Genomic DNA, 22,218 nt, shown 5'->3' on the forward strand with positions numbered 1-22,218 from the left:
ACAGCCTGGAAGTGTGTTTAAGGTCATTGTCCTGTTGAAAAATAAATGATGGTCCAACTAAACGCAAACTGGATGGGATGGCATGTCACTGCATTGAACTTCAGTTCTTAAAGTAATGATGAACTGTTGTTTCTCTTTACTTAGCTAAATGGTTCTTGCCATAATATGAGTTCTAACAGTTGTCAAATAGGGCTGTCAGCTGTGTACCAACCTGACTTCTGCAGAACACAACTGATGGTTCCAACCTGATTAAGAAGGCAAGAAATTCCACAAATGGATCCTGACAAGGCACACTTGTGAAGTGAAAACCATTTCAGGTGACTACATCACGAAGCTTATTGAGAGAAGGCCAAGGGTTTGCAGCACTGTCAACAAAGCAAAGGGTGGCTTCTTTGAGGAATGTAAGACATATTTAGAGTTATTTAGTTTTTCTTTGCTACATAATTCCATATATTTGACATCTTCAGTATGTATCTACTATGTAGATAGTAGTTAAAATAAAGAAAATCATTGAATGAGAAGGTGTGTCCAAACTTTTGATGGTTAGTGTATATGTGACTAAGTTGTGGTCTGAATGCTTAAAAAAGCATTGAAATGGATATGAAGCCAATGAAAGACAGAACTGAATGCTGAAAAGAAGTCTGTGGTAATAAGAGTTGGAACATTACTAATGCAGCGCTGCATTACTGCACTATTTATCTGCAGAGAGTAGTTTTACTCTCTGCAGATAAATAATCCTTGTATTTAGCCAGAGCACTCTGCAAAGAACTTTTGTCATATTTTTGAGATTTGCAACATTTTTACAGTTTCATAAGAAAATCGCTCAAGAGACAGTCATCAGCTGAGGGCACTCCTCTATTTTCTAGGACATTTTGACAGTAATGGGAATTTTCAACACTTTGCGTTAATGTGTCGTGTTGTTCTCGAGTTCAGGGTCCAGCTCTTAGACGAGCGCTGCCTTTCAAACTTTGTGTGCTCTGAGTACACAGTTATCATTCAGTTGGAGTCAGAAAGTTTGAAAGCAAATATTTGCTTTAATTCTTTAAAAAAAAAATGTAATTTTTAGTTTGGGCCTAACACTGTGAGGAGCTGCATTTATTGTGTCTTGTCATTTGATTGTCTGTTTTTAATTTTGCATGCTGGGGTTTCTTACATTTTGCATGTCCTCAGTGCTCAATCAGTGCTTTTGTTTTATTATTTTATTTATTTAGTTTTTGTCCCATAATTCATAGCTCCTACACGTTTTTGTTTGTTTGTTTTTGTTTTGTTTTGGGTTTTCCCCTCTGACCCTTAATTTTCCTCACTTGAATTTTCCTGTATTTAACCATTCAGGAATTCCTGCTGAGTTCACGCATTTGTAAGTTCCTTTAGTCATGTTTGCTGCTGCTCCCCTCACTTCTGGGGTTTGTGTGCAGCCATTCAAACACAAAAGCCATATTTGAGCATTGAGACAGAGGGTCAGTCGCCTGGCAGGCTGCAGTCAGTCCAATATAATACACATCTTCCTGTAGGGCTTGGTGGCAGGGAGGGTTGCTTTCCTATTTCCTGTGTGCCAAATAACCTGGTCCTCTTTATTTAAGGTGTCTATGGAGATGTCATGAGAGTGAAGATTCTGTTCAACAAGAAAGAAAACGCTCTGGTTCAGATGTCTGACAGCACACAGGCTCAGCTAGGTAACACTCTGCACATGTGTGGTTCTCAGGTGTCTCAAAATCCGAGTATTAAAAGAGTTAGAGTGCTGCTACATGAGTGTTGCAGAAATGTCTAAAAATGTGTTGTTTCTGCATCTTCTGACTGTGACTGTGATGAACCCAGATTGTCACAGTGGTCGTTCATCTACCATAAAAACCACTCTTAGTCTGGAGTCTACAAAACTAATACCCTCATACCTCTGCTGGTGCACCATTGACTGGGAGCACGTCATGGGTTGTTGCTATTTTGTTGACGTTACTCTCAGCCATTAATTAGGCCCTCTGCTGATTCACTCAGGTCTTTTTACCTGCCCGATTTTAACATATTAAAGAAGAACTGACTATGGCTGACAGTCAAATAAACTGGTACTGATACAAGTTGATAATTGTTGTGATCAACTTGTGATCTGTGATCACGACCCTCAACCTCAGCTTGGCAACAAAACACATTCCCAAATTGAAGCGTAAAGTTTATTCAACATCTGAAATGTTGTCGTGAGCATTGGGTTAAGCAAACGTGTTTCATTATAAAGTCACAGTTTTTGTATTGTATTTTATCTTTATTTCAGACATATACAGAAAAAAAATGATATATACAAGTACACATACTTGCATTTAAATGTACAAATACGAATATATATGTAAATACACGCACGTATGTGCTCAGACAAAACAAAAAAAGAAAATAAATATAATGAAATAGAGTCTAAATGACATGAAATTACAATTATTAAGTCTGAAATGGAGTAGTAAGAAGTATAACATACTTATTAGTCCCTACCCCATGTTCAACATTCTATTGAATCCCACTATTCCCATCATCACTTACCCCACACAATAAACAAGGAATGAAGGACATGTATTAACATAGCTACAGTGATAGATACAATTTAGTATAGTTACATATACAGTGGGTGATCAACTTTATCAGTTTCATATTCTTCCAAAAGCAGTTTTCGAAACATCTTTATGAACTGACTAATGATTGAACATTGCTGTAGGTCCACAGGAAAACTGTTCCACAGTTTTACCCCACAAATGGTAACACAAAAGGTTTTAACCTTTGTCTGTGCTTTAAGAGTCTTCAGATTTAATTTTCCCCTCAGTTCATCACAAATGCTCTTGACTCCAGACTAAAACAAAAGGAAGAGATGAGGAGTGTTCATTTTCTAAGAGCTTGCTAAAAATCTGCATTGGAACAGTGTCTCTAAAAGGAGACCAGAAGAACTCGACTCAGGCTGTAAAAGGCTGTGTTTGTATGTGTACAGCCATGAGCCACCTGAATGGCCAGCGGCTGCACGGGAAGCCTCTGCGCATCACTCTGTCCAAACACACGAGCGTTCAGCTTCCTCGTGAAGGGCACGAGGACCAGGGCCTGACCAAAGACTACAGCAACTCCCCCTTGCACCGCTTCAAGAAGCCCGGCTCCAAGAATTATTCCAACATCTTCCCGCCTTCTGCCACCTTACACCTTTCCAACATTCCGTAAGTCCTTCAGCTTACTCCAAACTGAGAGGTGCGGCTGACCCCAAAATGGGGAAAAAAAAACTGCATTCCTCAAATCTACTTTGCTTGTGTTTGTAGCCCCTCTGTGGTTGAAGATGATCTGAAGATGCTGTTTGCCAGCTCAGGAGCCGTGGTCAAAGCCTTCAAATTCTTCCAGTAAGTCGCTCCTTTACTGTCTCAGCTTCTTAAACTCGTGGCTATTGATTCGTGTCATCCATTTAAAAAAAGCCCTGCACCCCCTTCTGTCTGTTTGTCTGTCTTGTCGTGTTAATCTGTTTGATTAGCATATGTACAAGTCCTTGTTTTCAGGAACATGTTGTGAAAACACATTGTGGCGGCTGATGTTTGCTCCTATTTATTTCTTAAATGGCCTGTAATTGCTGGCCAGTCAGTAAATGGGTTTGGTTGTGGACTTTGTGCCCCCCTTGCAGTAAAAAACCAAAATCTCCTTCAGTCTTTTAGGCTCCTCTTGGAGTGTCCAAGCAGCTTGTTCAGTGTGTGCGGTACTATTCATCCTTCCCCTGAATGTCCTGTTGTTGCTTTGCCTCAAAACAGTCTGAATGGAAGCTCTTGTTCATTTCTCATACAGGAAGGACCATAAAATGGCTCTAATCCAGGTGGGCTCTGTGGAGGAGGCCATCGAGTCCCTCATAGAATTCCACAACCATGATTTGGGAGAGAACCACCACCTGCGAGTCTCCTTCTCCAAATCCTCAATCTGAGCCACCATCTGAATCCTTAGTCATCACGACAGTATCTACCACACTCCAATCATTCCACCACATGTCTGTAGAAAACACAGTCTGGATTAATGTTAATTATTATTATTATTATTATTATTATTATTATTATTATTATTATTATTATGATGATGCTTTTTTTTTTCCAATTCTTTGCCTTCTGACAGAATTAAGGTCTCTTGAGGAGAAATCTGACTTTATTCTCTCAAATTTTATAAACTAGAGAATAAAGTTGTAGTTCTGACCTGTTCAGGCTTTCTGGAATAAAGCCGGAGTTCTTCGGTTAGTCAGAATTCAGATAGCAAAGTACTTTTTTTATCTTGCCTTTGGGCTTTGTTCCCACCGAGGGATTAAAGTCGGCCTTCTTATCCAAAGATGTTACGTTTTTCAGATTCAGACTTTTACTTTGATCTTAAATTAGCCCAAGTTTTACAGGTGACCCTGTTCCTTTTTAGCTCTCCCTTTAAAAGTTCCAGCTCTGCTTGTAAACGATCAGAGGTCAGATGTCCGCTCAGGCCTGCAGGTCCAAGTGTGGCCCCGTAAAGAGAAGCCTGGCTAGACCTTCACATGATCCCTGTGCCTTATTCCTGGAGTGTGAATGACCGTGATTATGTCATGTTTAAGAGAAAGAGGGAAAAAAAAAAGTGAGCAGGTTTACAGTTGAAAAGGTTTACTGTTAATGAGCTGTATTACAGATATATCTGCGTTTTCTGTCTCTAGTGTTTTGTACCACTGTGTTACTGTAGTGTGAAACAAGAACTGATTGTCTTTTAGCAGGTTTGTTGGGTCTTTAGTCCTAAATGCATTGTTTTTCTTTTTGATTTCTTTATTTCTGTGTTTGCAATCAAATGTTTGTTAATCAAATGTTGTAGCAATATTTTAATCATTCCTGATATAACTGTTTTTGTGTTAGGTTTTTTTTGGGTGCCTCTGTGAGCTCGGCCTTTCACGGCGTGCAGACGAATGTTTTGTCTAGTTGGTGAATCTGGTCAGGTTGTCTTGTGTGTCGCCTTTCTGGATGGTTTTATTTATAAGTTTGTGATCCACTACAGCTGAAACCAAAAATGGCCTTCAGGATGCAAACAAATATGTCTGCCTCAGGTTTCTGGTTTTATGGACTACAGAAAGACTGCAAGCTGGTTTCAGCTTTCTTATTTTCCTGTGAGAATGCGGAATGTTTTTATTCATTTCTTAATTGCAAAACCAGATGTTTGGAGTGCCTTTGACGCAGCACTGAGTTGTAATCAGGCATTAATTTATCTGTATACTGATGTGACAGTTTGGCAGGGAGGAAGCCCACAGTCCTCCGAAACCACAAAATGCTGGTTTGATCTGTTTGTGTCTTAATATGAATATTGTTATTTTGTCATTCCAGCTGCTCAATGTTCAACTGAACTTCAAAAAGACAAAGATTCTTCACTGACCATGGTTCATTTAAACAGGTTCATTGTGGTGCCTTCAGTAGAGCTGGGAGGGTTTGTGTGTTCACTTTGTCACTAGGTGAGGAGAAAATGGTGATTGTGTCCCAGTTTACTCCCTCCCTACATACCCAGACCAAAGGTCCAGGTGGGCGGGTCATTTCAGAGTCAAACAAATAAACTGTAGCCGCGTTGCACCTGAATTTGAACATGACAAAAGCCCCTTCTCCATTAGTACCTACTCGGATTGACCCGCCACAACCCGACTCTGATCGACTGGTTTTCCATTACAATCGAGTATTACCTAATGTGCGTCATCGTTGTTATAGCAACCCCTCCCAAGGCCCTGTGACGTAATTAGTATGCGACACATACGCTGCAACAAAGGTGGCAGTTGAGGCAACAATATACCTGCTGGTCAGTCTGTGGCCTTTTGTCAGACTCAGAACCACGACATGTTTTTTGTTTTTTGTAGCCATGTCACTCGTTGCTGGGTTTCAAAAGTGGCGGTTTAGATTTTTGTGAATGAGACGGTCTCATGACTCATCAAATGAAATGACGGCACTGACCAGCCAGTCGGTGGCATGCAGTCTGACATAACATTTAGTACCTGTTTGGATCCCTTGGAATCCCTGCCAAGTAGGTACTATTTTAGTACCTGGCATTAGGAACTATCACCTAATGGAAAACCCTGGCAAGTCGATCTAATGGAAAAAGGGCTAAAGGTACATCTTACGAGGTCCCTGCACATTGTGATTTCAGAGTTTGTATTTTTAGACAGTTTCTAAAATTCACAGCTATACGTAACAGGTGGGCACATGTGTCCATCAGGACTCTGAGACATGTCAACAATAACAACCAAACCCTCATGTACCGACACTTTTTGCCATCTTCTTTCATTTAACTTTTCAATTGGCTTTAATTCTTACTGCGGAATTAAAATACTCATGTTCGTATTGTTGGCAAGAGAAGTCTGAGCTCCTAAACACATATGTTTAAAAAAAAAACAACTCAGATATTGAAGACACATGTTCACTGAACACGAGGGTGTTTGTATTGGCGATTGATCAACTTAAACTGTCCATTTTCTTCCACTATCAGACTGTGATGTGCAGTTCAGGGTTGTGATAAACCACCTCATTGCAGTTCACACAATGTAAAGCTCAAACCTTTCTGATTATGTGAGGTGCAAGTCTGACCTGAACCTGACTGCTGTTACCACAGTGTCAGGGACCTTCATCTGTCAAACTGATAGACGTGCTGCATGCTGTTCATCACTACATGGAGGCTGGGAGACATATTAGGACACAGTTCCCTTTAATCTGAAACTGCAGCCTTTCCGTTGGGACAGATCCCACAGGTGACTGGAATGCATCACAAAACCTGGTCGGGTGAGGTGGGAATGGGACCAGTCAGTCAGTAACAGGAGGGAGGGGCATTCAGCTGTACATACACATTTTATACCACAGTTCAGTGTCTAAAAGGCGATTGTCAGTTTTCTATCTGATGAAATCTGTATATTTTGATTAAAGTGTGAAATCGGTTCTGAGCCTTACATTGTTTGTGTCTAAAAGAAAGATTAAATCACTTTTTAATCTAAACCTCTAAGCTTTTGTTATCTGTCATCAGAGCGGTTTATATCAGTCTTTCACAAGTCTTGTGTGCGTAGAGTTGTTTGTTCATGTTAATCACTTTGTTTGATGACATTGATCAGTCATGGCTAACAGAGCTTTTTAACGAGTGTTTATTGATGATATGACTCCTGATAGAAGTACCTGAGGCTTATACTGCCAACCAGAATTTAGTCTGATCCAAGGTAACTTTTGGCTTTACACTGAGTGTTTCTAATTTTTTACTTAAACAGGCAGGAGGTTACTAGGTTACACTGGATCAGTGCAGTAAAATATAAGAAAATAAGTTGTATTTTACTTATATTCTATGAGACGGACTAATTTGGGGAAATTACTGCAATGTCGCCATTAATAATACACTAGAATTCATATACAAAGATTCAGCCAGTTCACTTCAGTAAAAACAACCATTAAGCCAAGAGCAGAACATTAGTGACTCAAAAACAAAGTGTTAGAGCAGGTTTCACGCATTTCTCTCTGAAAACAGCGTGGCAATTCAAATAAATGAGAGGAAGCTGAAGAAAAATAAATATGCTTTTGATATAAGAAATGACTGATAGGAATTGTAGAACAGTGTGCACATTATTCTGATTAAGACTTGGGTGCAGTGGAAGATTTATGCAAAGGAAACCTGCATTACAATAGTGCAAACTATTCCACCATACAAACCTTAAACAGCTGACCTTTATTTTTACTGCTTTCTACACAGTAGATGCATATTGAAGACAAAGATGTGAAGCAAGATACATGGAATTATGCAGCACAGAAAAAAAACTCTAAATACAAATACATATCAGAAAACGTTGGAACAGTATGGTAAACAAATTTTTCTTAAAGTTTTGCCTGGTCAACTTCATTTGTAAATGTTCATCCTTTCCTGTCATTCAGACCTGCAACACATTCCAAAAAAAGGTTGGGACTGGAGCAATTTACATCTAGTAATCAGGCAAATTGGTTAAATAATGATGTGATTTGAAACAGGTGATGTTAACAGGTGATTGTAACTATGATTTGGTACAAAAGTAGCATTCAAGAAACATCTAGCCCTTTAGGAGCAAAGATGGACCGAGGATCGCCAACAAATACGTGAGGAAAATTGTTGAAATATGTAAAAACAATGTTCCTCAAAGAAAGGTAGGAAGAGATTTGGATATTTCACCTTCAACAGTGCATAACGTAATTAAAAGATTCAAGGAATCTGGAGGAATTTCAGTGCGTAAAGGACAAGGGCGCAAGCCTAAGCTGAACAACTTATCTCCAATACCTCAGGCAGCACTGCGTCAAGAATTGTCATTCATCTATAAGCGATATCACCACATGGGCTCAGGTCTACTTTGGCAAACTTTTGTCAAGTACCACAATACGTAATTGCATCCATAAATGCCAGTTAAAACTGTACCGTGCCAAAAGGAAGCTGTATGACAAGTGTCCAGAAACGCCGTTGACTTCTCTGGGCTTGGAGGCATCTGGGATGGACCATCATACAGTGGTCAGATGAAGCAGTATTTCAGGTATTTTGGGGGGAGAAATGGATCAAACTACTCCATACCCACATACTGATGGGCCAGATAGTAAATGTTATGTGAAATAATCTTGCAGGCAGGATATGTCCTGCGGGCCGTATGTTTGACACCCCTGGTTTAGAGTAATTGGAGTGGCTGTGGCTCAGGGAGTAGAGCAGGTCACCTACTAATTGGAAGGTTGGTGGTTTGGTCCCCATCTGCTCCAGTGTGTATGGCAAATATCCTTGAGCAAGATACTAAACCCAAGTTGGTTTTCTATATGTGTGTGATTGCTAGAAAGTACTCTCATAAGAAAAACATAGAAAAAAGTTTTTGTACGAATGGGCGAGCGAGACAAGTTGTATAAAGTGCTCAGAGTAGAAGAGTGTCATATTTAAGAATCGCCCCATTTACCATAATTGCTACTGGTGCCAGTCAAAATGTCCTAACGTTTCCTTTCTTTCTTGTGTTAGAAATAAGTTCTTTATACAGTTTCTTTATAACATTAATTGCAGTGTATGCTCATAATAGAGTTCATCCACTCCTTGTTAGAAGGATACAAGCAGAAGCCCCACGGTGTGAAGGGTTATCTAAGAGGCAGGAGAGTTGCTACACACTTGCACAACAGAGTTTCAGATAGGAGGCTCCCTTGGCCTTGTGTGGGGGTATAACACGATGTTCTAGTCAACAAGAAATACAAACTTTATTGTGTTGGTTAAAGCTGACATCAGCATAAAAACATCCCTGGTAACAACTGTAAGGTAGGGGGAGTTTTCTCACACAGGACAAGATCCCTGACTGGAGGTCAAAGACTGTTACCATGCAGAAGGACCCTGAGGCGAAAACATCAAGGAGTGCTTTGTTTAAACCACGGCATCTCCCCATCAATAGCTAATCACAAATATTTCTAGTTGCCATGTGTCTAATATATACTTTGAATTATGAACTGTACTTCACTTCTCTGTGTGCAGACTGACATAGAGACATCCACAGCTGTGCAACCCGAATCTTTAACTGCCTGATTTAAAGAAAATAATGTGAAATGCCAGATTGTCGCCTGAACTTCTCTCAGTGAAGAAGAATGCCACAGTTGCTCAGTGTAGGCTTGTATTGATAACAGCACCAATTATTATAAACCCATCTAAGCTGGATTTCAGGAAAGTGAATGACTGCACAGTAAGATAGTCTTACCCTATTCCCACAATCCAAGAAATTCTGGATAACCTAGCTGCCGCTGCTGTATTTTCTTTGCTAGACCTGAATACCTTGCTATTGGCAGGTGGAAATGTATCTCGTAGTACAAGATGTTACTGCATTCATCTGCCCCTTGGGTCTCTAACAGTTTATGGTTATGCCATAAACTGTTAACATTGTAATGTTACCAGAGGCTAATGGAAAGAGCTCTGGGGGATCTGAAAGGTGTTATCTGCTTTGTGTATCTGGATGATATCATCACCACCTCCAGGTGCAGGGAACAATAATTCCAGGACATCAAAGCTGTTCTGGACAAACCCGGAGAGGCTAGGCTAACTGTAAATATGAAAGAATCTCTCAAATTTCTAGATCATGTGACACCCTTTCCAAATGCCTTCGACGCTTATTCCCTTCCGATGCTGACGGTGGATCATGGAGACCAGCGCACGCAGGCCCGGATGTACTGTCTAATTTGGCTGTCTCTCACCCTTTACCCACCCCTGTTGCTTGTCATGTGTTCTTTGGTGTATTAAGAGTTTTTTTTCATGTGCTATATGCAGAGGTGTTTTTTTTCTGTTCTCAAACTGATCTCCCTGTTGGAGCTCAGTCTGGGGGGAGTTATTTTTTTTCTCCTTATCTTTCCTCATGTGGTGCATTTTCCATTGTTATACCTCTCTGACCTGTCTTCCCCATGTGATGTTTTGTGTAATGTATGTATGGTCGGAGGGTAAGATGGCGCCGCCATTGCGTGCAATAGGTCGGCAGGCTTATGAAATTTCCCCTTGTGGGACTAATAAAGGTATATCAAATATCAAACTCCAGTGCAAGTGAGAGTTAAAATGTCCCAATGACTATAGAATTTAATCTACTGGCCAAAACTAACCCTCCCCTGCTGCAGAGGCACAGATCACACCCTGCCACTGTTTTTAATTAAATTGACGACACGGATAAGCCACACAAAACATCACTGTGCATTGTAACAAGAACAGGAAATGATACTCTACTGCATAGAGAGCCAACACCCGGTTGGAGCTTTTACTTCTCTGAGAACAGTTACAACCTGCACTTCATATGAAATCATGCTAGCATTAGCAAGTAAACGAGCTTCAGTTCTTTAGCACTGTAACAGATGAGTCTCCTCGCTTACCACCCTTGGTTAGTATGTGTGATGTAGAGAAGATGTGGTTTGAAAAAGTAATGTACACTCCATTACATTGTACGTGTAATTCCATAAAAAATACACACAGTAATTTCTTAGTAGATATAAGCTCTATGGATATAACAACTTCTGAAAGTTTCTTTCTCTAGCATTTTTAAAGTGCTAGTAAGTCTTGTTGCTGTCTTTAGCTATATGCTGCCTATGTGGGGTCTATACACCTGAATGCCACTGTCTTTGGCGAGGCTCTTTGCTACCTCTACAAGCTACATGATTCCATGCTTCAGCATGTTTATGATATTAACAACGGGTGCACCAGGAATCAGGAATGGCTTCATAGGTGGACCTCACTGACATCTTTTTTTTTTTTTAACCTCTTCATCTTTTCTGATTTCTTTTAATTTATTATATCTGCATATGTATATATTATTTTAATTTTTCCTTGTCGATATCTGATGTCTTTTCAAAGGGTTATTTGAATTTTTTGAACAGTGTATAAAACAACGTGGGTTTGTCATCATTTGTGGCTGCATTTGGTCAAAATTGATGGAATTATGAATCCAAAATGGGAGATTTTGATCTACCAATCACTGATCTCAAGCCCACCGCTAATGCAGTAAAACACATCACACAGAGGCACAGTATTACTAATGGACTGGACTTCCACAGCACTGACATCTTCATTATTAAAGCAGCGTGGGATCATCTTGACAATACACAGAACAAAAGGTGGTCAGCCTCCAAAGATCAGCTTTTCATTAACCTTCAAGAAGTCTGGAGAATTATTCCTGAATACTACTTAAAGAAAGCACAACAAAGTAGCCAATAGTCAATTCACTCTGTACATGACGGAGGTGGCAAAAAAATGGTAAACGGCCTGTATTTGTATAGCGCTTTACTTAGTCCCTATGGACCCCAAAGCACTTTACACCACATTCAGTCATCCACCCATTCACACACTGGTGGCAGCCACAGCTGCCCTGGGGTGCACTGACAGGCGAGGCTGCCGGACACTGGCGCCACCAGGCCCTCTGACCACCACCAGTAGGCAACAGGTAAAGTGTCTTGCCCAAGGACACAACGACCGAGACTGGTGCTCGAACCGGCAACCTTCCAATTGACAAGACGAACTGCCAACTCTTGATCCACGATCGCCCCAGACTTTCTTTAAGTAGAAGTACTGAAATACTGAAGCAACTTCTTTGCTCAAAAAAAGTGAAAAGTACAGGCTCTGAAATGTACTCACAGTAAGAAAGTAAAAAGTAGCTTCTTGAAGGACAATTCTACTAAACATCTCTGTAAAAATGTAACTTTGTGCTATATTAATATAATAATAAAACAATATTAGATAGAACATGATACTACAAATGTTATTCAAATCTAAATTCTAACTCTAAGGACTGTACTCAGCTTGAATCTGTAATGTAGCACACAAGCAGTGAAAGGGAATTTTAAAAAATAACAATTTTCTGTTGCCTACATTGTATAGGGTGACTTTGTATCCACACCTTAAAAGTAAAATGAGTACAGTCAAGGGCTACAGTGGAATTCAGCTGTGTAGTAGTTCAAAAGAAGGAAAGGAATCACAACTCCCAATAATTTCTTCTAAGAGCTTCAGCAGATTTTCTTAGTGTACAGGCTGTGATCAGGTTACCCGCTCCCCTTTTTTCTGCTACACTTGATGTAACCTAAATCTGACCATGAGGACCACAGCCACTGAGCACCAGTCAAACACACAGCATTACCATGAATTCACCACAGGACTGCATATATTTTTGAATAACACAAAGCTGGTATAGCTTAATTTGTTTTGCAGTATTTTTTACAGCATGAAAATACATCATTTATCAAAACACACCATATACAGATCCAGTACATGGTTTAATTGATGGCTTTACATGCAAGCTTAACATATGCAGTTTATCAAGCATCACTGAGCAGTCCTTACCATTAAATCTAACCTCTCTTCTTTCACTCCTGTCCTCTCTGTCTGCAATCATTCTGGTGCTGTGCAAAAAAAAGAAAACACAACACAAACACCCTCTTTAACCCCTGACTATAGCACATGATTGTGCCCCTTTGATCTCTTTTTATGTGACGTCCCCTGGTGATTAATACATGAACAGGATTGACTTTCACGTGCTACTGTTCAGGCTTAAATCAGTTTGATGTTTGAAGGCCCGCAGTGACGTGAAATAATGACTTCTCCCATATCCCTTAAACCAAAAATAATGAGCCTCTTTTAAAAATGTAAGCAGTTGAAAGTACAGTTATTTGTTTAGAAATGTAGAGAGAAAAGTTAAAGTAAAAGCTGTCAGAAAAACTCAAGTAAAGTAAAGATACCTGAAAATTCTACTTAAGTACGGTAACAAATACTTTGTTACTTCCCTCCTCCAAGTGGCAAGGGGGTATACTTTTACTGGAGTATTGTTTAACAGTAGTATCTGTACTTCTACTTAAGTACAGAATGTCTGTACTCTGGCCAGCACTGTGGAGAACATCCTGTAAAAAGTCTCCAGCTGAACTGAACGACTACAGACCAGTAATCAAGAAAACCTTAAAGCGGCTGATTATGACACCAACTGAAACTCGTGGTAAAAACCAGACTTCCCCTGCAATCTGCATACAAACAACACATTGAAGTGAATGATGCTGTCCTCTACATGCTTCATCATGTCCTAGCTCATCTGGAGGAATCTGGCACTTTTATGAGAGTTCATTTTTCAAACGCTTTCAGTACTATTCAACCAAATATACTCAAAGACGAGCTCACAGAGATGGGAACAGATTCTTCCTTTGTTTTCTAATTCACAGACTACCTGACAGAAAGGCCACAGTTTGTGAGACTGGGGAACTTTGTTTCTGGAATGTTAATAAGCGGTATGTGAGCGCCACAGGGTTCCAGGTCTATTTCTTTTTCACATTTTATACAGCACACTCCTGCCACATCCAGAAATACTCAGATGATGCTGCCATCGAAAAGCTCCCGGCCCAGACGGTGTGTCTCCTGCTACCCTCAGACACTGTGCAAACGAGCTGGCCCCAGTGTTTTCTGGCATTTTCAACTCCTCACTGCAGGCATGTCATGTGCCTGCCTGCTTCAAGTCCTTTACCATAATCCCTGTCCCCAAGAAACCTAGGATCACTGGACTAAATGACTACAGACCCGTGGCTCTGACATCTGTGGTCATGAAGTCATTTGAGCGCCTGGTTCTCTCCTATCTCAAGACCCTCACGGCCCCCCTCCTGGACCCCCTGCAGTTTGCATACAGAGCCAACAGGTCTGTAGATGACGCCATCAACATGGCCCTACACTTCATCCTGCAGCATCTGGACTCCCCAGGAACCTACGCCAGGATCCTGTTTGTGGACTTCAGCTCTGCCTTCAACACCATCCTTCCAGACCATCTCCAAGGCAAGCTTTCCCAGATGAATGTGCCTGATCCCATCTGCCGGTGGATCACTGACTTCCTGACGGACAGGAAGCAGCATGTGAGGCTGGGAAAGAATGCCTCGGACTCCCGGACCATCAGCACCGGCTCCCCTCAGGGCTGTGTTCTTTCTCCTCTGCTCTTCTCCCTGTATACCAACTGCTGCACCTCCACCCACTAGTCTGTTAAGCTAATCAAGTTTGCAGATGACACCACCGTTAGGGCTGCCACGATTAGTCGACTAGTCACGATTACGTCGACTATCAAAATCGTCGACGACTGATTTAATAGTCGACGCGTCGTTTGAAGCTTTGTAAGATCACAAAAGACGCAGGAATAAGTAGTGGGATTTAAGAGTGTAATAACGGACTGAAACAGAAGATGGCAGCACTGCATGTACAAGGATGCCAGCTGCCGTTAAACCCCGAAGAAGAAGCTCTGTCCCAGAATTCATAGCTGGCCCTGCGTAGTTTCCAACAATGGCGGCAGCTAGTTAGTTTTAATATTACTCTTATTATTCTTTCTGGGTCACAAAATAAACGTTGAACATATTTTCAGGCGAGAATGTAGCTGTGTAAACCTCAAATATCTGCTCAGTTTATCAAGACACCACATATTTTCAAAAGCGCTCCGACGTTTTCGGAGACGTCTGTTACCCACCAGCTCGATAGTTAGCCGGGGGCAAGGCTCACTAGAGCCGTGAGAACACCGGACTCCTGGCAGATCGTTTTCAAACCCACCGCCGTCTTTCGCTACTCAGGTTAAACATGATATTTAAGCCATTTAGATAACTTAAAATGTTATTGTTTCCCTTTTCTTAGTATTTTATTTGTTCCTGAGTAAATCGGTTTGGCTGAGATTAAAGTTATAGTTTTTACACAGAATAAACATCAAGCAGACAGCTGATTATCAGAAGTGTGAGATGCTCGAGAATTTACTCCGGTGTCCTGTTATATTTTGGATAGCAAGGAGTTTATTAAACTTCACCGAAACAATCTGCAAATTTCATTAAACTTTAATAAACTATCATCTTGTCTTTATTTTTAGTTAGCACATACCTGAAACACTTAAAGCTGTAAGCTAATGATAGTTATATAAGAGCAGATGCTGCTGGTGCAATAAGCTGTAGGTTTTACGTCCAATGGATGATGATCTGATTAGTCGACTAATCGCAAAAATAATCGGTGACGAGTCGACTATCAAAATAATCGTTTGTGGCAGCCCTAACCACCGTTATTGGACTCATCTCGGACGGGGATGAGTCTGCCTACAGGAGGGAGGTTGAACGTCTGGTGTCCTGGTGCAGCCACAACAACCTGGTGCTGAATGCCCAGAAGACAGTGGAGATTATTGTGGACTTCAGGAAGCACACAGCTCCACTCCCCCCCATCATCCTGACTGACACCCCCATCACCTCTGTGGACTCATTCCGCTTCCTGGGTACCACCATCACCCAGGACCTGAAGTGGGAGCCCACCATCACCTCCGTCATTAAGAAAGCCCAGCAGAGGATGTACTTCCTGAGGCAGCTGAAGAAATTCAACCTGCCAACACGGACGATGATGCAATTCTACACTGCAATCATCGAGTCCATCCTCACCTCCTCCATCACCGTGTGGTACGCTGGAGCCACTATCAGGGACAAACAGAGACTGCAGCGTGTTGTGCGCTCTGCTGAGAAGGTGATTGGCTGCAGACTCCCATCTCTGCAGGACCTGTACACCTCCAGGACACTGGGGCGTGCAGCTCGGATCTCAGCTGACCCTTCTCACCCTGGACACAGTCTATTTGACCTGCTCCCCTCAGGCAGGAGGCTCCGGTCCATTCGCACCAGAACCTCTCGCCATAAGAACAGTTTCTTCCCCTCTGCTGTTGGACACATGAACAATAACCGTATGACTGTTCCCACCACTAACACATGACGCTACGCTGTGTTCACTGCATCATTCCATGTTTGGCACTGATCACCACCTGCACTCATGTATATATCATGTATATATCTATCTACTTAGCACTTTTTATTCTTATTTTTATTTTCATGTCTATTTAAGCGTAATTTATGACAGTATGTTTGCACTGAAGCACCGCAGCAATTTCCTAATGTTGTAAACCTGCTCAACATTTGGCAATAAAACCCTTTCTGATTCTGATTAGTGGCATGCATCAGGAATAGACAGAATCTAAATACAGGGATCTTGTAAAAGCTTCCAGTGACTGGAGTCACAAGAACTGCTATTATATTGAACACCTCTAAGACGAAGGAAATGATAGGAAAGTTCTGAGCAGTAACAAGTATAATTAAAGCTGCAAGCAGCGTTATGAGGGCCCTCGCACCCCGGCGCGTCGAGCCACGCCCAACACCTGAAACCAGCACGTCCGATCTGATGTCGCATTGATGGAATTCATGCATTTAACCACCAGCTAACATTTCATCTCGTTCAATCATGATTAGTTAGTCGTCCCACTAGGTGGCGCTCTAACCATTACTGACAAATGGCATAACAAACATTTCCGAGCTCGAGTCTCATCACGCCTATGACCTTTGGGAGAGATTGAACATTGTGTTTTTGAGTGACAGCAGATTACTGCTTTTTGGCGAGTGATTGAAACTCCACGTGCCGCCATGACCACCCCGTTTCCCTGAATGTAAAAAGCTTCGCAATTTAACATCACAAAGGTCTTTAGATTCCACGCACTGGAGATCGCATCAATCTGATGAAATCCCTTGGAGGAGTTCGTCAAAGTACGGTGCCTGAAAAGAGGGGAAAATGTTGCCAAAATTGCACATTAATTTTAAAATGGCTGACTTCCTGTTGGATTTGGGATATTGCTCCAAGAGACTTTTTTGTACATCTTGATATCTCCTATAAGCTTACCAGGTTTCAGACTCATACATAAAACACAGAGCAGGGGCTGTGGTTTTGAAATTTTGTAGGGGGCGCTGTGGAGCCATTTTGGGATATTCAATGAAAATGATCACATAACAAAAAAGCCCTCATCACATTGGAGGTGTGCACCAAATTTCAAGACTTTTTAAACTTTCCAAGCCCCTGAAAAGCAACTTCATTGTTCATGGTGAACCGCGTTGCCATCAGGGTGCGCCGTTCAGTTTAAACTCACAATTTTCGCACTAAAGCATCATGAAGGACTGATGGTGATATTCACAGCTTTTGAGGTGGCCACGATGAACCTGTGAAAATCAGTACAACAAAATTAAAGCCATGACATTTCCTGTTGCCACTAGGTGGCGCTGTGCGCATTCCCGACAATGGGCACATCAATCTGTTCAGGGCGGGTCTGACATCATGCCTGTAAAGTCTGGTACGGATCAGACTGGATTTCATTGAGTTATACTAATTTGTTTCTTCATGGCGAGACATGAAAGTTCGCCATTCTGCTGGGGTAACACCCTTTCGCGAAAAGTCACCAGTTTTCACTGTAACCCAAGACCAACTCCTTAAGGCTTTCCTGGAGAAATTTGAGGCTGCAGATGTAAAACATCACAATACTGTACCCCAAAGTGTAAAACATGACATTTCCTGTTCCCACTAGGTGGCGCTGTCCTTGATGTCAAATATGGCAGTTGAAATATGTTCAGGGGTGGAGCCTTATCATATGTGTGCTCTTTGGTCCAGATCAGACAATGTATGACAGAATGAGAGGCAATAAGATTTTCATGGCGAGTCATCGAAATTCGCCGTGGCGCCACGGCCTCACGGTATTGTGAAAACTCAAAAGCTCCGCAATTTAACATGGCCCAGGTGTGTAGTTGACACTGACCAAAGATGAAGCTTATACGACCAAATCCCAAGGAGGAGTTCGAAAAAGTTCGAGGCATGGAAATGGCAAAATTATAGCCAAAATGTCACCTTCACTTCTAAATTGCAGACTTCCTGTTGGGTTTGCGTCAATGGGCCCACTGACTTTTTTGTTCGACTCGGCATGATACACGTGTGCCAGATTTCATACATGTAGCTCAAACGATGTGTTCGTAGGGCTGCATTTAACAAGGCATAGGTGGCGCTCTAGAGCCATTTCCCAGTGCTCATATGTAAAACCTTTAAAATACAAAATTTTTCACCAGACCTGGCATGTGTGCAAAATTTCATGAGTTTTTGAGCATGTTTAGGCCCTCAAAAAGGCCCTTGTTTTGCCTGAATAATAATAATAATAAGAAGAAGAAGAAGAAGAAGAAACGGAGCAGATACAATAGGGCCTTCGCACTCTCGGTGCTCGGGCCCTAAATATCTACGTTTACACCTAGATAACAAACTAGACAGTTGATGCCATCCTGAACAACTCCAATAACCCAATTTATAACATCTTCATAGACGAAACCCCCCGCCCCCCTCCCCAATCAATACTGGAAGTCTCCCGTCTTTTTGTTGTCAAACGGAGAAATACAGAAAATGATTCGCCCCCACAGCCATCAGGCTTTTCAGTTCTCATACAGTTAGCAGATATATGATTTTTTCCCTCTGAGATCAATAGTTATTCTTATTATTTCTTATTCTTATGGCCTGGATAATTGAGAACCGACACAGACACGTCACGCTCACTGGTTTTCATGGAAATGTGGAGGAGTACACCCCCCGGAAACAGTGCAGTGCCAGCAGAAAATGAATCGGAAGTATTACTTTTCTTTTTTCGTGAGTTTATTTTTCAAATCATTCTGCACTTAGTAGTGTTGAATGCCCCAGCCGTGCGAAATCACAGTGTCGACAGTTTGTGGAATGAATAGGCTTATCAGCTTGATTTGATGAAACAGGGTGCCGACTGTGTGGAAAACGTTGCACCGGCTGAGAGCAGACTGATGGAGAAGGCAGAGCGGTCCTGCCCCCCTCAATGACCATCTTCAGCTGCTAGCGATAAAAGTTCTCGCTGGCGACACTCTAACTATGGGCCAGTACCATGAAATCCCTTAACTACTGCTGCCACTAAGTCGGTCGTGGAACTCTTTCACAATGCCCGGCTGCTGGTACAGCTGGAAGCTCACAGTAGCCTGATAGTAACGTTACAGGCCTGCTTTTACCATCTCGAAATTTCTTGGCAGGTGAGAGCAGGCCAGCTAGCACTGCTAGCGTTAGCCTTTTCCGCACTGCACCTGTAGGTTTTGATAGTGCAGTTTTTTTCCTCTGGCCACACCTGTGCATTGACATCTACCAACTGGAGGAACGTTTAACTTCAAAAAGTATTTTTATGGGATTCTTATCGGCGAAGAGAGAAGCGGGCATAAGCTAAAATGGTGAACTGGAGGCGGCTGCTGCGAATGTCCAACCGATCATTTTTGGCCTTCATATTCATCTTCTCCATGTCCACCACTTGTCTGTACTTCATTTACGTGGCTCCCGGAATAGGTTAGTAATCAGCAGTTTACGCTAACTACCTAAGACGGTAACAGTTAATTTAATTACGTTTGAAATACCCTCTGCACCTTAACCATCTGCTGCTGTTGTAGTTGATACTAATGGTAAACAAGGTCGCTAACAGGCTCGCTGTTTCAAGTGTGATACCAGGCTCTTAGGTTTATTTGGACTTAGTAATTTTGCTCTGTTAATCAGTCAAATGTGTCTATTGACTATTGAATTAAAACATTGAAATAATAAAATACGCACAAGAGGGTAATGTTTTGACACTAATTGTCACTACATTGCTGGTTTATGAATGGGATGGAATGATTATGATTTTATTTGTATTATTTTATCTATTTATTTTGCACATAGTGTTATTTTGGTGAAATTGAAAAAAGTACTGTTAGGTATGGGCGCTGAATTCTGGAACTGTGTTGTAATGTTTGTTAAACCGATCATATTTTATCCCAGCATTTGAGCAATTATGGCTTAAGACTTTCCAAAACTGCCTTACCTGAAAAAACTTATTTCAATATTCTGTTTAGATCTACTTTTGAATGAAGGCAGATTCCAGACTTAATCAATTTAGTAGCATATTTCCAGTCCTTTTATGTATCTGACTGGTTGTATAGTAGCAGCACCACCCCTTTCATGCTAACATGCTCACACCTAGATTGGGAAACCCTTACTTAACTTACTAAGCTGGCAACCCCCTTTGCGGACAAGTTGATAACCACTTCTGTTGGCATAGCTGAAGCCAGTTAAGGAAAAGAGATCCTGGATATTTTGAACTTGCTCTGTAGTAGGGCTACATCTATTGACTATTTTAGTAATATAGTATTCTATCAATTATGCAATTGATTGAGTAATCTGATAAGAAATACTTTTGTGTTATTTGTGAGCAATAATAAATATTCAAAGAGAAAGAACACGGGTAATTTAAAATCGGCTGCTCATATGTTTGAATTTTAGAAATTGCAGTGCATACATTAGTGTATGCACTGACTATATCTATATATATCTATATATATATATAGATAGATAGATAGATAGATAGGTGTGTGTGTGTGTTTATTCTTTGCTGACATGTTTTGTTGTGGTTTTTATTGAGGGGAACAAATTCTTTTTTTCCCTCGCTTTAATTGTTTTTAACTACAGCTTGCTTTAAATACAACTACTGTGTTGACTAGAGAATGGGCTAAATTATTGAAGACCCAAAGTATCAATAACCAACATTACATTGAAAGCACTGCTTTTGTTAGTGGAGAAATTAAGAAAACAGATATATTATCTCTACATAAAAGTTGTCAGCATAAAAGAGCCTGCATGTGAGGGGCGGGTGTGGCACAGCTCTGTCTCACACACACCCGCAGACCCTGGTCTTTGTGAGGATGGTGGAGAGAATTAAATGTTCAAAAGTTTGGTTGTGCTTAGCTGGAGTCAGTGCTGACAGTGCTTATTGCCTCAAATGCAACAGGTCATTTGTTTGTAAAGGCAGAAACACAAGTATTCTGTGGAAACGTTTAGTGAATGTCCATCATATTCAGTCTGAGAAATGTCGTTTTTGACTGCCTTCCTTGTAGTCCATCTGGCATTGCTCCAGGTATGTTATGCTAGCCACCTAGAGCACATGTGCACAATTAACTATATTACCGGTTATTTTTATGTAAAATATAAATGTGGTTTATGGTTTAAAAGTAACTACTAGTAGGTAGATTCTTATGAATACGTACATTCAGTATGAGATGGTCAAAATGTCACCTGAACTGAAGTTCAATACCCAATGCCAGTTTCAGATCACTCAGTGATTTGGAGGCTGCAAAGTATGACAACATTAAGCCAATGCATCCCTCTGTTTGTTGTGTTTTTGTTTGTTTTTGACAACACAATGAAGATGATGTTTAACATGTCGGATTGTGTCTACACACGTACACATCATGAAGAGTAAAGAGGTGAAGCAGGTATTGAGACGTTGAGCTCAGGTGGAGTGAAATAAAACATTTTTTTAGGGTCCAAAACAGTGGTACTGTAATCACCATTAAAGTTTACTGAAGACAGCTAGTGGTAGGCCTTCATCAAATGTAAAATTTAAAAAAGCGAACTTTGTAGCTGCTCCTGTCCACCACGTTTAGTTTTACACAGGGAAGATCTACAGTAAAGCTACAAAAGTTGGATTAAAATATGCAGATCAACTGATACCGATTCATCTGATACCATGTTTAAATTAGCTGAAGGCCAACGACAGCCGCAATGACACCTGCTGACAGTCATACACATGAACACACACCAGTTTTATCCAGGATATAAAATATTGTTTATTTTAAAAGATCTGTTTTTTTCTCTTTTGAATATTTGTTCATGCTCATCAATAAGACAAAGGTCTTTCATGTCTGATTATATCAGACTCAAATCTTCATGCTTGAAGCATGAACAGGCTCTCAATGCATCTAACCTGGTGGCACACGACATTGCAAAGTTAAAGAAGCCCCATTTGTGCGCCAGTATCACAAGTGATGGTGCTGCCTCCATAAGGAGAATCCTTGAGGAAGGTCCAAATGCAACTCGGAACCATTGTTTTCTGCATCAGCAGGCCCTGCA

General features: G+C 41.1%; 2 protein-coding genes across 7 annotated transcripts in view; both read left to right on the forward strand.

Annotated features, from left to right (window-relative positions):
• LOC146369704 (polypyrimidine tract-binding protein 1-like) overlaps positions 1-6,956 on the forward strand; it is a 31,723-nt gene extending 24,767 nt beyond the window's left edge. For all 6 annotated transcript variants that reach the window (XM_084910454.1, XM_084910452.1, XM_084910453.1 and 3 more), the window contains 4 exons: positions 1,581-1,673; positions 2,960-3,176; positions 3,276-3,353; positions 3,787-6,956. In XM_084910454.1, the coding sequence (XP_084766580.1) occupies positions 1,581-1,673; positions 2,960-3,176; positions 3,276-3,353; positions 3,787-3,919 (521 nt within the window). In that variant the 3' untranslated portion in view covers positions 3,920-6,956. The remainder of the gene's footprint in view (positions 1-1,580; positions 1,674-2,959; positions 3,177-3,275; positions 3,354-3,786) is intronic.
• Positions 6,957-18,838: 11,882 nt separating this feature from the next.
• b4galt6 (UDP-Gal:betaGlcNAc beta 1,4- galactosyltransferase, polypeptide 6) overlaps positions 18,839-22,218 on the forward strand; it is a 28,732-nt gene continuing 25,352 nt past the window's right edge. The window contains exon 1 of the mRNA XM_084909913.1: positions 18,839-19,626. Within this exon, the coding sequence (XP_084766039.1) occupies positions 19,512-19,626 (115 nt within the window). The 5' untranslated portion in view covers positions 18,839-19,511. The remainder of the gene's footprint in view (positions 19,627-22,218) is intronic.

This window comes from Perissodus microlepis, chromosome 17, assembly GCF_051167445.1.
Source record: "Perissodus microlepis isolate ML-2025 ecotype Zambia chromosome 17, ASM5116744v1, whole genome shotgun sequence".
In the NCBI taxonomy this organism is placed as follows: domain Eukaryota; kingdom Metazoa; phylum Chordata; class Actinopteri; order Cichliformes; family Cichlidae; genus Perissodus; species Perissodus microlepis.